This window comes from Populus euphratica, unplaced genomic scaffold (genome assembly GCF_000495115.2).
Source record: "Populus euphratica unplaced genomic scaffold, PopEup_1.0 scaffold50.1, whole genome shotgun sequence".
In the NCBI taxonomy this organism is placed as follows: domain Eukaryota; kingdom Viridiplantae; phylum Streptophyta; class Magnoliopsida; order Malpighiales; family Salicaceae; genus Populus; species Populus euphratica.
In genome coordinates, this window is record NW_011499870.1 from 188,696 (window position 1) to 203,739 (window position 15,044).

Below are 15,044 nucleotides of genomic sequence, written 5' to 3' on the forward strand. Positions count from 1 at the left end.
ATCACATAAGGTTTCTTATCTTTTCTTTGTCCCAAAACAACACCTACGACATAATCACTAGCGTCACTACCCGACATTGCATTTGCAGTAAATCGCCTTTCCCAGTTTATGCACAAACCAACAGAGTGTCACTGGACTGCAGCAAAACGAATTCTCAGGTATCTCAAGCATACAATGTTTCATGGGATTCTTATTCAACGGAGTAGCCTTTTAAGTCTCCAAACTTTTGTTGATGCGGACTGGGCTACTAACACTGACACAAGGATCTCCACCATTGCTTTTATCACTTTTCTAGGCTTTAATCCCATTTCTTGGTCTGCACGCAAACAAAGAGCTGTATCGTGTTCTTCTACAAAAGCTGAATTTCGTGCTTTAGCAGCTGCAACTTCTGAAACAGTCTGGCTTCAATCCTTAATCACCGAACTTGGTTTACATCTTAAAAATCCTCCTCAGGTTTTCTGCGATAACATTGGTGCAACTCATTTAAGCCTAAATCCAGTGCAACACACTCGAATGAAACACATCGACATTGATCTTCTTTTTGTTCGTGATCTTGTTCAGAAAGGTCGCATTACTGTTAGTCATGTTCACACTTTAGATCAGCTTGCAGACTTGCTTACAAAGCCTCTTCCACGTAACCGCTTTCAAGTCTTAAGATCCAAGATTGGAGTTACTGATGGTACCTCCATCTTGCGGGGGCATATAAGGAAAGCAATCACTCTCCCACAAATCACTCATTCAACAGCATCAGTTTCTCCATAAAATCCTCACTCACCATAATCAAATCCTTATGCTTAAATTGAATTATGTACAGCTTGCAGTTAGTTACAGAATAGCAAAAGTTCAGGCTTAATAAGCTCCTACAGAATCCTCCATTCTGTATTTATACATGTATAATGTAAATGAAAAAGTGTGTGAAGTTATTCCATTAAACTGTCTCCCTTTTTATTCTTTAGTTAGGAAAACAATATCTCTACTGTGCTAAGGTAAACAACAAAAAAAACCACCTATTAGTGTTCAAGAGGCAGACAAGACATCGGAAACCAGGTACCCGACAACCCATGTTGCTAATCTTTGTCAAGCCTCAGGAAGGTAAAACCTAGATGACTCGGGCATCTGCACGTTTGAAAGGCACCACACCTACTGGAGGGGGGCGAAAGAAGCAGGAAATGATTCTCAAATGTGTAAAACAACTCTTCCATTTTGAATTTATTTTCCGATTCTTACAATAGACTTATCTTCTGTTCGGTCCAACAAGTCCTGCTAAAAGAATTCCTGAAAAGCAAAGATCACTGCAGCGCACCTTTAATATCTAGCGGATAAGATTTTAAGAAATGTCAATATCTTCACAGTAGTTGCACCTCTCTAATGTAAAAAATATTCTGTGAAACTTTAGCTGGGGAGTAGAGGCTGTCTTTCATCATGTCCTACACGATGAATAGTCTGGACAGAGCAAACATGTAGTTAGTTTGAGAACACTCAGTGCTGTCTGAAATATGGAGTCTGAATTTACACACCTCTTCATTTGCTGCTGCTGCCAAATCTAGGAATGAATCTTTTGACCTGAACATTAATAACATATAATATACTTCGTTACTGCCATGGAGAAGATAAATTAAATCAGAAGTATTTTTCTCTCAACTCTTTTCCAGCCTTATCCGAGAATAAAAACAAATCCAATGTATTAAACAGCTAAATCAGGTTCCTTAGAGATGTATGAGTATCCAAGTTAGAACTGCTTGGCATTTTTTTTCAAATTGCTGGAAAAACAACTGAACTTATTCCAGTGTCATTTCTTATAATATGGACACTTGAAATGTGTGTCTCTGTGTGTGTATGAGAGAGAGCGCCTACTTGAGTCTCTCAGGAACATCCCTTAGTTCCGTCATTCCATTCTTCTGTCATCTTTGACTTTTGCAAGTGGTCAGAAAAACTGGATGACAAATGAAGCCAAAGAAAATAATATGTTCAGTTCAAGAAAAAAAAAAAAACTTTAGTATAATCCATAAAATTTCCTTAGCTAACTCTTTATAAATCACCTGGTGCATAGAGATGAACACAATAGAGATTCCTAAGATAAAGTTTATGGTCAAAGTATGACCAAACAATGCAGCAGATGCAATGCCTGTGAAGATAGTTGCGACCGTTGAAGAGTACTTCTTCAGAATTGTATCTGAAATGATCAAAATGATGTCACTAATCCATGTGTTTCAAATAATATTTTTATGCCATAACTCACAGAAGTGCATATGCATAAAATAAAACTCCAAATATAAACTTAGGAAATGTAAACATAGAAACTGTTTTATGCAAATGGACATTAGAGGTGAGAAGAACCTGCATATTTGAAGAAAAATGAGGACAAAATTCCTTGGGCAGCATTGTTAAATATTAGAAGCATGGTAGCTTTTGAATGTCCTTCCAGGATGTTAAAGCTACCGGGTCCTGAAACATTGAATAGGTAAATGTCAGGGACATAGCTATAAGTTTGCATAAGAATCCCATGGAACAAAACTAACAAAATCATAGGCAATGGGCAGTTGAACGTTTCAAGAAGATATCACTGCTAGAAAATGTTATGCATTACTCTTTCAAGTAACAATTCAATTAAAGGATCATGGAGAAATGTTGAAACTTCTAAACAAGTTACAGGACGCCATCATATTAGCATTTCATCAAATCATTCCAACACCTTATCAGCATGAATACCTAAGTAAAAACTGAAGCAGCCTAATCTTCAGGTCCTCATGCACAAGTTATATCTTCTCTTAATCATCAAGGATTTAAGTCAAGGTAATGGTTTGAGCTGCAAATGCACCACCGATGTGGCAGAAGAGGACATATTTGGATGTTTTGAAGCAAAAAAAAAAAAGGGTTGTACCACTGTGAAATTTTATTTAAGGTTTTTCAATGGATAACTCATGTGAAGTGAGAACTAACTCTTCCACAGCAAACAAATTACATCTTCCCTGCAGCTATTATGTTCCAAATACTCACAAATGAAAAACCCATCTTAAGACTTATTCTTCAATGTCACAAGTAAAATTAGATCAAGGAGTAGAAGCCTAGTACAAAATAAATCAATGAAAAACAAACTCATTAATGGCATAACCTTCAAACACCTCATATCAGAACTCAAGCATTGCTCGCAATGTAATCATAACTTCCTTGTAAAATTAAAATTAAGTAATAGATCCCTTCCATACCTTTGACCATGGCAGTTCCCACTATTGCTAAAAAGTTGAATATAGCACCATACCCACATAAAAATAAATTCTGGAAACAAAAACATTGAGTCAAGGTCAGGATAACTTGCTGAAATTTAACTCCTTAAGAATTCAAATATCAATCTTGAAATTCATAACGCAGCTTCAGCTCAGGGCAGAAGCAGATAGACTAAACCATTGGAAAACAAAGTCCTGCACTGCCTACTGGAAGTCACTTGAAGTCAAGAGTATGTGCTTGACACCTTCTAGGGGAGTCCTCCCTAGATTAAAGATAGAAACATATTATACTTCATATAGGAATCTACATAAAATCTGTCAGAATAAACCATTCGATGGTCATCTCAACTGAAACCATAAATAACATGACACTCCTAAAACTGCGATACTTTATGATGGTCAACATAAAAACCAAATTCCTTAACCATGACATATTACCTGTAGGTATATGCTTGTGTCGTATTGACTCTTCAGAGCATATTCATTAAAGACAGAGGCCATAGATGGAACAGTCACCTGTAAAAAAATTGAAAAACCTCAGCCTCCTGCATGCAGAAAAAGATAAATGTAACAAGATTTTTATTTGAAAAACTCAGCCTCCCAACAGAAAAAGATAAATGTAACAAGATTTTTACATAGAGATGAGATGACTACTTTTAACAGAAACTGCTTGCATAGCCAGCTCTTCATCTCATTGAACAAACAGTAATTACTATCCTTAGCAAAGAATACTTGAATTCGCTTACAAAGATCAGTGTGTAGATGCATGCACCCATTGCAACTGGAAGGCCCATAGCGGTGGTACCTTCAGGTAAAGAGCGCAACTGATTTACACTTATTCCAATGAGCAACAAAGCAAGAGCTTCCCACTGTTAAGAGACCCACAAGTCAGTCCTCTATTCACCATGTAACAGAATGTCACTGAAAAGCGGTCACAAGTGGACCTAGATGAAATAAAAAAAACTCTCCTACCAAAACAGGCTAAACACAGTCATCTTTAACTTAGAACATGGAATAACCTGAATTACAGAAAACCAGCGTCTCATTACGATCTTCAGTAAAACAGCAATTACCAAAACCTGCAAGTTCACAGCAATAAACAAACTTTAACAGGAGTAGAAGTTCATGATCTATAACATGAAAGACTTGTATTCCAATAGAAAAATAAAATAAACATTTCTATATATAGAATTCTCTGGTAAAAAGTGAGAAAGTATCCCAGTTCAGCATATTTAGGCATAGTTTATCCACAAATGAAGTTCTTAGTACACTTCATCTAAGCCCTAGGTCAAAAGAATCACATATGATTAAGTTCAACAATTTCATTAATTTGGCATCCAAGTAAAATCATTTCTGTGATATGAAAATCCTTCGTTTCAGTTTTGCTAATTTATCAATGTCTTCTACTTCAATCTTCAAATATGTTTTTATGGTGCATGCTGTTCCAGTTGAAAGTGTGGGTCCAATACTGAGAATCCAATACAGGAAGCTGCTCACAATCATATAAAAGCCGCTATAAGAAAACATTATATATATTAGAAGTTTAAGATTTTGCATATAGCACTCAAAAAAGTTGATTTGTCATTTAAATGTTGAATGGCTTCGAAGCATTTTAACTGTAGTTTTTGGCCCTCGATGAATATTTAAATTCACGAAGCTTATTGGATTGTGGAAACTGAAAAAATTATTACAAGTCTACCAGAGCTGGGAGGGGAGCATCAGTGCCTACCAGGGAAAAAAGCATGAAGCTAACATGGAATATAACTTTGCTCAAATGATCAGCAATATGCATCATATAATACCTTCAAATTACTCAGCATCTTCACAGTTGCAGGATTGAAATATAACTGCAAAATAAAGAATAAATTACAAGCTAAGGGGTGTATAAGAATCCAAAATACTGCTTCATTCTAAGTCTGAAAAATCTTAAATAAAAATTAAATATCATGCCAATCTAATTTTAGCAAAGTTTCTGAGCTAATCTTGTGTGTGTGAGCCCCACAGTTCACAGTTCCCCAGATTCATAGTTCCTCTGATGCCCCTCAAAGCCATCACATAGAAGCTGGATGCACTCCTAGGCAGATAAGGAGTAGCTAGACTTACCTCAAATGGGTACATTTGTGGCAAGTTTGTTATAAAATCATCACAAGCAATTTATAGGAAGCGAGTGGATGAATTTTTGTAATTGAAGGCAAAAGTTTAGCCTTTGCAATAGTTATTCTGATGGACAAATTCTTCTATCAACTTAACCAGATTGAAAGTTGTGGATTTTCTTTATCATTTTGATAGTTTATTTACTTTCATTCCCTAGAGTAAGCAACTAGGACATTTAGCCTTTCAGAAAGAAGAGCAAAACAGTGCTGCACAAAGTTCTCTGGTCCTTTCGGTAATAAAATTTCCACGGAATCCATCATATTAGATAATTAGTGCCATAGAATCCATCTTACAATTGGGTTAGGATGGTGTCCCCGAAAAATCTAAACCCTGTATAATTTCCTAGAATCCACATGTTTTTGATGCCTATAACACAACCTGCATTGAGCAAATATACCAAAGATGGGGTCTGCTAGACCCAACCACAGCCCAAACACACAACAGGTTTTCTTAAGGCCCTCCCCATTCCAATCAGCAACTTATTTAGCTCTCCTGTATATTTCCTGTGGTTGGTGAAGGCTGGCTGCGTTGCCCATTTAACTCTATAAGCAAATGCATCTCAGTAGTTGCCACTGACACGTGTGGTAGCAAAACTCATTAGTTGCCACTGACACGTGTGGTAGCAAAATGAAATATAATATACTAAATGTGGACAGTATAGATTGGAAAAGCTTCCAAAAGAACCATACCTGCATGATGAACTTTAGATAGTTATTGATAGCATAAAGAAGCGCTGGAACAGCAAGAAGAACATTGTTACGAGCTGCCTGCAAAAAAAGATAATGCATTGCCAGATTCAAAGGCTGTCAAACATAACAATTCATAATCTTTTTTCTAATGAGCAATCCCTCTGGAGAAAAAATACCTGTACAAACGTGGAAATTGATAGAAGGGGCTTCTCTCCCACTTTCTGATGCCTCGCCTGCAGAATTAACTAAAACCTTACAACACAAGCAAGAAAATGAAAATTCACAGGATGCATAACAAGAATCGATTGTTCATGAGTGTCTTCTCTAGCTTTCATGAAAACATTAGCATTGAATGAAAAGCTATGAGAAAAGGGCAAACACACAAGGATAAAAACAAAAACGAGAAAAAATAACTATAGTGTATAGATCATCTCAGTCAAGATCTCTCCTTATTTCCCTCAGTGCCACTTCTGGAAATTGATTTACATGTCAATACCCAGTTGAAGCTCCAACATAATGTCCTACAAGAGACAATTGGAGAAAATCCCCTCTTTGGCTATTTCAGGTATATATAGTGATATCTCAGCACTCAACCTGAACGCTTGATGTTGCAAGCATAAAACCATTACTACTACACCAAGTAATGTCCATTTGTTTTATATTGGCCCATGGTAGAATTATAAAGAAAAAAAAATGGAGGCATATATTTAAATGACTAGAAGAAATCATAAAACGTACCTGGAACAAAAGCATAACAATTGCAAACAGAACCTTTGCAGCCTCAGTTAAGAAGTTAACACTAAGCGGGCTAAATCCGAACTTCCCATCCACCTTGGACATATAAACCAAAATTGGCTGTAAAAAAGGAAGAAAACCAAACATTTTAAGGAATCCAAGAAACACGAAGATAAACCGCCACAGACTGATATTTGAATGAACTACAGCAACAACTGAGGCACTGATATTCACTTGGTCAATTAGCAGGGCATGATTCAAAAGTTCAACATAGAAATTAACAAACAGATCTATAAGATAGCTTACCCATCCCAATTTCCAATAAGCAAATGAACTCATAGTAAAAGAAAAGAATCATGAATGCAACTAATCACCTGCAAACCGACTAGGACACAGTCACCAGCGACCAAAAGTACATTAAGGGCACGCTGCTTTGATGAAACCCTGATCTTATGTCGATCATAAGCCTTCGAATATGTTCTAGAATTTGGAGAAACCAATTTCGAATGGCACACACTGCATTCTAATGCCCCGTTCTTCATTGGCTCCCTCCTCCCTCCTCACACTTCCACGCTCTTCACAAAATCAAATCTACACAGAAAAGAGGGAAAAATAGTTAATGCTGAAAAGTAATGCTTATTAAGTATTACATCCATTGGTAATTAAAGGTTTAACTCTTGTCACCTAAACTTATCTAAGTGAAGGATATAAGCTAAAGAAATTAAAATCCTCTCTGTTTCGTTAGGAGATTAATCAAATTTATTAACTTAAACAGTATTCTCAATCATTATCTAATTCTAATTCTTGTACAAATTATGTTCAAATCTTAATTCTTGACACCTCATTTTAGTGAAATTGTTTTAACAATACATGCATTGATAGCTTAAATTCTTTCTGATCCAAGAAATTATAAAAAAGCAACTAACTTTACTAAAATAAACAGAATCCAAATGAGATCCAAACACTACATTGAGGATCACCGGATGCAGTAATATTAAAGGTGTAGTTTAATTGATTAGATTTTAAATTTATTTTTTATAAATGACTTGTTAAAATTACTGAAAATTTATATAATTATTAATTTTAAAATTTATAGAATTAATTAAGATGTGCGAAAATTTACCAAATATTTACATTAATAAAAAAAATAAATCCAAAAAATAAAATTTTATTAACTAAACAAAAACAAAATCAGTCCAAATAATTACCTTTATCTCACCAAAATCACACTATCAACAATTCATTTGCTAAAATCAGATCCACAGCTCCACCGGAATTGAATTGAATTCAAATCCAATTCCACAGACAAAATTGGGATATCGAATTCTCTCTGTGTAAAGAAGCTTAAAAAGTTAAAGCATTTCATTTATAAGAGCTATAAAGTATAACACTTTAATAATAAAAGCAACGAAAATTATCACGTTAATCTCACCTAAATCACAGTCTTAACAGTTGGTTAGCCAAAATCAGCCACCGCCGACGGTGAAATCTCCGATCAGATCCACAGCTTAGCCGGAATCCAATTCAATTCTCTCGTCACACAAAAAAACCCTGAGAAAGAAACTTACAAGAAGTTTGAGAATTTTCGAAGAGATGCGAAGAATATGCATTCACTTCATTATTATTATTATTATTATTATTATTATCCTTCTTCATTGTTTTTTCCATTCGAAAGTGTTTGAACAAAGAAGTTAAATTTATTTATTTTAAATTATTTATTTATATATTTTCATTTTGTTTCCGCGGGCTGTAGTTGTTGGTGACTGGGTGCTGGCTAATGGAAAACGACATTAATGGGGGTGACAGGCCAATCACATGTAAGCGTTGCGTGTGAAGAAGTGAAGTCAAACAACAATGAACGTGGCTTTTTGGTGCTGTGCTTCACCTGAATCCGGTACGGTTCAATGATACCGTTTAAAGCTCAGGTCAGAGGATGTGTGGGTAAGATTATTTCAAGTTAATTTTAAACTATTTTTTTTTAAATAATTAAAATAATTTTATGATATTATTTTTTTAAATAATGAAAATAATTTTATAAAAAAATAAAATAAAAATTCCTTTTTAAATATATAGACACCTTTTTATTTATTTCAATAAGACAAAATATAAGCAATCTTATATTCAGATATTTTTTTTCTCCAGTCTCCTTAAATTTGAGTATAAACAAATAACACAAAAATACCTAAAAATGATATTTATGAGTATAAATTGTAGTTAAATATAATTGTTTTTTTTAAATGATAGACGAAAGGATGATTAAAATATATAAGAATAAATATATCAATCATATTTTATAATATTTTTTTTAAAAACATATTATTAATTTTACACGGTAACAAAGTTAATAATTGTTATGAAATTACTTTTCAAATAATATTTTATTTAAAATTACATTTATTTAAAACAAGAAAAAATAATTTTTAAATTCCAAACATACTATAATATCTCTACGAGTTCAACACCAAAGAAAGAGCACGGCATCGTTTTAGTCAAAATCATATAACCAGTGAGTTCCTCTTGAACTCTAAACTCTGTGCTAGAATCCCACTTTACAACTCTCTAGCTAGACTTCTCTCTTTTGATTGTTTGTCCTTGAAGAGTTTCTCTCACTTTCTCGGGAAAATTAATCAATTCCCATCATTCTCTAATAGGATTTCCACTCCAAACAAAAGGTACATCGCTGAGATTCTTGCTATATGTTTATCTGGGCTTTAGTGATGTGAACTTAAAGAAACCATGTTCTTCCTCTTTTCCCTTGTTTTGGTTTCTGGGAAAACGTGGGAGAAGATAGGAATAATAGAAAAGGGATTTGACTTTCTTGATGTTAGAGGCCTAAATTGAAATGGGTTCTTATTTTGGAAAATTTTGTTGAAGCTACTGTCTGTTTTAGATGATTGTGGTGCTTAGATTGAGAATCTTCGTAGAGAACAAAAGAGGTTTCTTGCTAATGTAATGGCACTTGAATTTATCTATAGCCTACAAAATGTTTGGCCATTGTCAATATTGAAAGCTGATGATTTGAAGGCATCTGACAGAATAGTCAGGAAGCTTTCTATACCAGAAAACACGAAAAGTTTCGTTTTTGCAGTTCGAGATCCAAAATGTCAATCTGTGATTTATATACTTTGTGCTCAGAATTTATCTGAGAGGTCAGCTGTCGATGTTGAGTGCCTTATAAGAAAGATTCGACCTGATGCTGTTGTGGCTCAGGTGGGTCATTCGCCATTGGTTCAAATTCAATCTGAAGAGAGTGAATTGGGAAATATTGCTGATGATCTAGTTCCCACTTCGTCATTTGGAGTGATTAAAAGATGCTTTTTAAATAAGATTAACAAGGAAAAGTATGAAGATTTGGCTGGAAGCTTGGTTTTGAGAGAAATATTTGGGACGGGTTTTCACGGGCATATCTTGGCTGCCAAGAGGGTGGCCGAGGAGGTTGGTTCATCTTTTTTGGTGCTTGAAACTTCATCTATCAATACAGTTATTGGGGACAATTCTTCGAGTGAAGTTGACACAGGGAGCGAAGTTCATGCTTTTGTTAGTAGTTTTGCGCCACAGAAAGCAGGTTCCATTTCTTTGCAAAGTTCGAGGAGGTTTAGTCTTGATGATAATGTTCAGTCACGGATGGTGAAGTTGTCATCTTCTTATATGGATTTGTCAATGCGTAAGTTGCGTCCTTCAAGTTCTGTTTCAGAGTCAGGATTAAAAGAAATTCAGCCAGGAAACAGTTTCCAGGTGCCACCATTTGCCCAATCTGTGTATCCATTACTTCAAGATCTACATAATATATTCATTGATCTCCCGTCAATCGGTAGGGCTTTAGCCTTTGCACAGAAAATGCTATATGATGTAAACAGGGGGGAAGCTGTGGATACCCGAATTATATCCGAAGTGTACACCTTCCGAGTTGCTGTTGAGGGGCTGAGAATTGCTCTTAATAATGCCGGTCGATTTCCCATTAAAGAACTGGGGAAGCCCAACAAGACTAAGATTGAGTTTTCAGAGCTTCAGGTTCAGGACAAGTCACATGCACTCATTGCACAGGCCCTTCAAAGCCAGACTAGGAAGTTCAAGACTATAGTAGCTGTAGTAGATGCTAGTGGCTTAGGAGGTATCAGGAAACATTGGAACACTCCTGTGCCTCCAGAGGTGAAGGATTTGGTTGGGCATCTTGTCACTGTGTGTGAAAGTGATGGAGAAGTTCCAAATCATGCTGAAAAGAGAAGGCTACTTTCTAACAAATATTTGGTGGCAGTTGGAGCTGGGGCAACAGCAGTATTTGGAGCTTCATCGCTTTCTAAAGTTGTTCCAGCATCTACATTCGTGAAGGTCGTTACATTTAAATTACCTACTTCCCTTAAACTTCTGCTGACCCAAACCCAAAAGATAACGGCAATATCTATGGGCAAGACTCTTGGTCCAACAAAACTGCTAGCCCCTGGACTGGCCAATTCTGGAGCCAATGCAACATCTGCCTTGAAGGCAGCCACTTCTGCCGAGAAAATCCGGACAGTGGTCCACAGTGTTATAGCCTCTGCTGAGAAAACCAGTTTTTCAGCTATGAAAACAGCTTTCTATGAAATAATGAGAAAACGACAGGTACAACCTGTTGGTGTCCTACCTTGGGCAACATTTGGTTGTAGTATCGTGACTTGCTCGGCATTGCTCATGCATGGAGATGGGATTGAATGTGCAGTTGAATCTCTTCCTGCAGCCCCTTCTATCGCCAGTTTGGGTCGTGGGGTTCAGAGTTTGCACCAGGCATCTCAAGTAATTGGGCAGACAGATGGCCCCAGGATACAGAAATCTATAGAGTCGTTGATGTACAGGTTGAAGAAAGTAAAGATGCAATAAAGCAAGACTTTCATTTTCCTGTCATTGTAAGCTAGCTGATAATGTTCTCAAGTTATTAGTAAATGAATTTAGATAATTCTTCGGTATATAAGTAGAATGTGGGAGGGTGATTTGTATTGTCATGGATGTTAATCTCTGTCTTGATTTGAAGTCAATTTTCTAATCTGATACGACTTCTTTGTCATACAGCCTGGGAAATATTTTACAACTGTTCCTTCTCCCTTCTTCCCCCCCTCTTTATTTCTATGTTTAACGTTGAATGTCAATTTCTCGTCCCTTCTGTTAATTCATATAGATAGGTCTTACATGAGATAGCTCAGTATTAACTGTATATATGACAATAATTTGGAAGAATTTTTGTCTCATGTTGCTGATTCTGACCCAGTGAAAAACTGCTTTCTTTGGTCTCAAGCAATGCCTGCTATTGTTATGAAATCGTATGCTTCATGCTAGATGTTCTTCATTGGTCTAGGAGTCCTTGATTCCATCTTTCCTTATCACTAATTTGTTTGTGTAAATTCACAAATTTTTCAGAAAACTATGATGAAACCAAGCTTCTTTATCACTTATTTGCAAAGCTAGAAATTCTGCTAGTCGCCTGTGCATCTTCCGAGCTATTTTATGCAGACTATTTACTTGATATTAATTTTTGGTTACACAGGTAACTCTATGCTGAGTGAATTTGAACTCCCATGGTTTATGACCCCCGACGAACCCACCCCCCCAACATCCACCCCCCCAAGGGATGGTTACAGCTGAAGATAGAAACTTTGAATCTGCCAGAGCCCAACCATCAATAATTATAAAAGTATAATCATTTTATCAACCGCTGGTAATCTACATAATCATGATGCAATGATGTGATAAAAAAAAAAAAGGCAATCCACGTTCATGCAAAGCCACATACGTTGTCCAGGAAACTACTAAACAAACCGCAACCTTTACTCCTTTATTCCTACCCAATCTGTTACTACACAGCTAACCGAAACATCTGTTTACTCTGTTTTTGAGATGGCTGCCAACTCTTGGTTAAGACGTCTTCCTGGCAGGCTTGCAGGCTTTTTCTTAGAAGCTGTGGAGCTAAAAGGATTAGGAGGTTTACTTAAGCTGTCTCCTTCCCCTCCCAGCATATGGACAGCAATTTTCACGGAAGGACGGTCCACTGGGTTCCATTGAATGCACCACAGCCCCGCCATTGCTAGTTTCTTCGTAATTTTAGCATCTTCTTCTTCCTCCTCGATATGGAACCGTTGGTCTTGTCCTTCTTCAAAAAGATTATAAATCCATTCTGGGAAGTATGTTTCTTCGCCATTTTCTGACTTGTAGCCAACATTTTTCCTTCCTCCAACCATTTCTTGCACTAACATCACATAAGTCCATTTATTTGAACACACCAGGTCAAGAAGGTAGATAAATATGCTCTTAAAATCGTTTGAAAAAGATAAATAAATATGGAAGTGAAATAATTCAAAAATTTAACTCCATCACTACATTACTAGATCTATTTCCATAAATCTCTGATTTTTCTTTTATTAGATATCTTCCTTCCTACGGCTCGTTGAACCATTTTAAGAACGAAACAATCATTTTACGAAGACTTTGGTTGCTAAGGTAAGAGGATGCACTGTTCATATGACGTAGCGGAAGTCTATTAATGAGAAGAATCACCGTCCCTTTTCTATGTTTTATTCGAGTCCACGAACAAGAAAAAAAAATTTAGTTTGTAGGGAATCTTCAATAGAAGGAATCCATGTGAAATAAAGAAAAGAGTAACAGGGAAGAATATGCTGTTTGCTCTGGTGTTATATTTCCTTGTAGAAGTAGGATTTCAGTTAGCCTGGAATTTATTCATTAATCTGTCCTACATCATCATCATATAAGAGAAAAAAAAAAAGACATTCTATACAAAAATTTAGTCAATTTTTTGTTTGTATGATCCAAATAATATAATCCATCAATTTGTTTTCTTGTTGTAGCCTTACTTCCAAATACATTACATTATTGCCAATAATGCACGTATTCAATAGTTTTCTCTAAATCTAGCGAACTAATATTCCACTCATGTTTCTGTACATACATGAGCATGCTATCAACAAATTAAACTACAAGTCACATTAGTGCTCTTATTTTTTAAAAAACAAAGTAAAGAAAAAGGATATCAAACATGAAAGGTGTCTCTTCTAAATCAATAGTGATTCCAGATGTTCATGTAATAGAAGGAACAGTCCCTTGCTTAAGCCACAGGACTAGATAGGCCTCAAAAAATCATCCCAAGTTGGTGCAATTTATGCCACCAAGCAAGCTACCAAGGCACATCAGGCTTTTTATAGACTGTTCAACTTGTTTTTTATGCTGCTTTTCTTGTCACTAACTGTCGAAAACCATATAATGTGCTTCTTAAGTGCTGCAATAGTACAATGTCTCGTCCCCATTTACTTGGTTTAATTTCATAGAACTGATCAAAAGGTTTCCTTTAGATCCTCCTTCTCAATAACAAGTGGGGTAAGACCAGGTGGAGTCTGTAGATGATGACTGCTAGAAGATCCAGGAGGGCTACTTATGTTCTTGCCAGTTTCTTCGCCTCCTAACTGTCGATTGGAGCTGCAAATTGGCACAACAGCTTGTTAGATGATATTGAAGCTGAAAAAAAAAAATGGAAAAGAGGAATAAATGAACTAAAAAAATCACCCTGCTTTATTGGTTAGATAGTTACCGTTGTCGAAAGTTGGAAGTTTGGCCACTAAGCAAGAAGGGGCTTGAACAACAGCATGTGAAGTTTGTCGTATCCTCCGAAAAATCTACATTCTGCTGTACATGAATGATTCAAGAATGTCAGGTTGAAACTTGAGCTTCCAAATGAAGTATTCAGAAGTTCCCGTTCCCGTTTCGTTTCGTTGCTAAGATATAAGAAGGCACTCACACTTTTTTTCTGGGAATTCTGCACACTAGATAGCTGAGAATTCTTGACATTAATTCTTCTTCTTTCATTAGCAAGATGCATTGCGCATTTGCATGTAAAGAACAGAAGAATCCCTCCTAGAGAAAACACCATAAGAAACTCAACTAAGATAGCTGATCCAAGTGCTGCATCAATGGAATAAAAAGATGGTGAGTTCATTGGCTATTGATCCTTCTGCGGACACATATTTTGGTTGTACCATTAAGGGGAAAAAATGCATCTAGTTGCTGAAAGAAAATGTTGATACTTACTGTGAGCTAACAATGAACTCATTGACCTTCTTCGGATAAGTTGTACAGTAGCCTCAGCAAATAAAGGCACTGCAATCTTGTCGGCGCAGTCTGAAGAACACCCATAATGTCCCATATCATTTAATTTCACTGTTAAAATGGCATCACTTTCTCTACCCTGCACCCACAGAGGGAAAGA

At 36.1% G+C, this 15,044-nt stretch overlaps 3 protein-coding genes across 3 annotated transcripts in view; 1 reads left to right on the forward strand and 2 right to left on the reverse strand.

Annotated features, from left to right (window-relative positions):
- Positions 1-897: 897 nt before the first annotated feature.
- On the reverse strand, positions 898-8,425 carry LOC105127002 (CMP-sialic acid transporter 3). The gene is given in 17 exon segments (XM_011028071.1): positions 898-1,443; positions 1,518-1,563; positions 1,855-1,903; positions 1,906-1,933; positions 2,040-2,173; positions 2,338-2,445; positions 3,207-3,276; positions 3,663-3,740; positions 3,971-4,093; positions 4,244-4,303; positions 5,027-5,071; positions 6,068-6,145; positions 6,244-6,300; positions 6,806-6,922; positions 7,177-7,393; positions 8,011-8,132; positions 8,235-8,425. Coding segments are annotated over 15 exon segments (1,212 nt in total). The 5' UTR covers positions 7,345-7,393; positions 8,011-8,132; positions 8,235-8,425; the 3' UTR covers positions 898-1,392.
- An 876-nt stretch (positions 8,426-9,301) lies between these two features.
- On the forward strand, positions 9,302-11,842 carry LOC105127003 (uncharacterized). Its single transcript, XM_011028072.1, has one exon. It carries the CDS (start codon positions 9,755-9,757, stop codon positions 11,654-11,656), a length of 1,902 nt encoding a protein of 633 aa, XP_011026374.1. The 5' UTR covers positions 9,302-9,754; the 3' UTR covers positions 11,657-11,842.
- A 2,018-nt stretch (positions 11,843-13,860) lies between these two features.
- The window catches only part of GEX2 (gamete expressed 2), a 6,426-nt gene continuing 5,242 nt past the window's right edge, over positions 13,861-15,044 (reverse strand). The window contains exons 14-17 of the mRNA XM_011028339.1: positions 14,867-15,023; positions 14,577-14,740; positions 14,370-14,464; positions 13,861-14,257 (exon numbers count right to left, since the gene is read on the reverse strand). Coding sequence (XP_011026641.1) covers positions 14,116-14,257; positions 14,370-14,464; positions 14,577-14,740; positions 14,867-15,023 — 558 coding nt within the window. The 3' untranslated portion in view covers positions 13,861-14,115. The remainder of the gene's footprint in view (positions 14,258-14,369; positions 14,465-14,576; positions 14,741-14,866; positions 15,024-15,044) is intronic.

What these genes read in the sequence shown, in the direction of transcription:
- LOC105127003 (XM_011028072.1), top strand. Translation starts at nt 9,755, where the DNA reads ATGGCACTTGAATTTATCTATAGCCTACAAAATGTTTGGCCATTGTCA.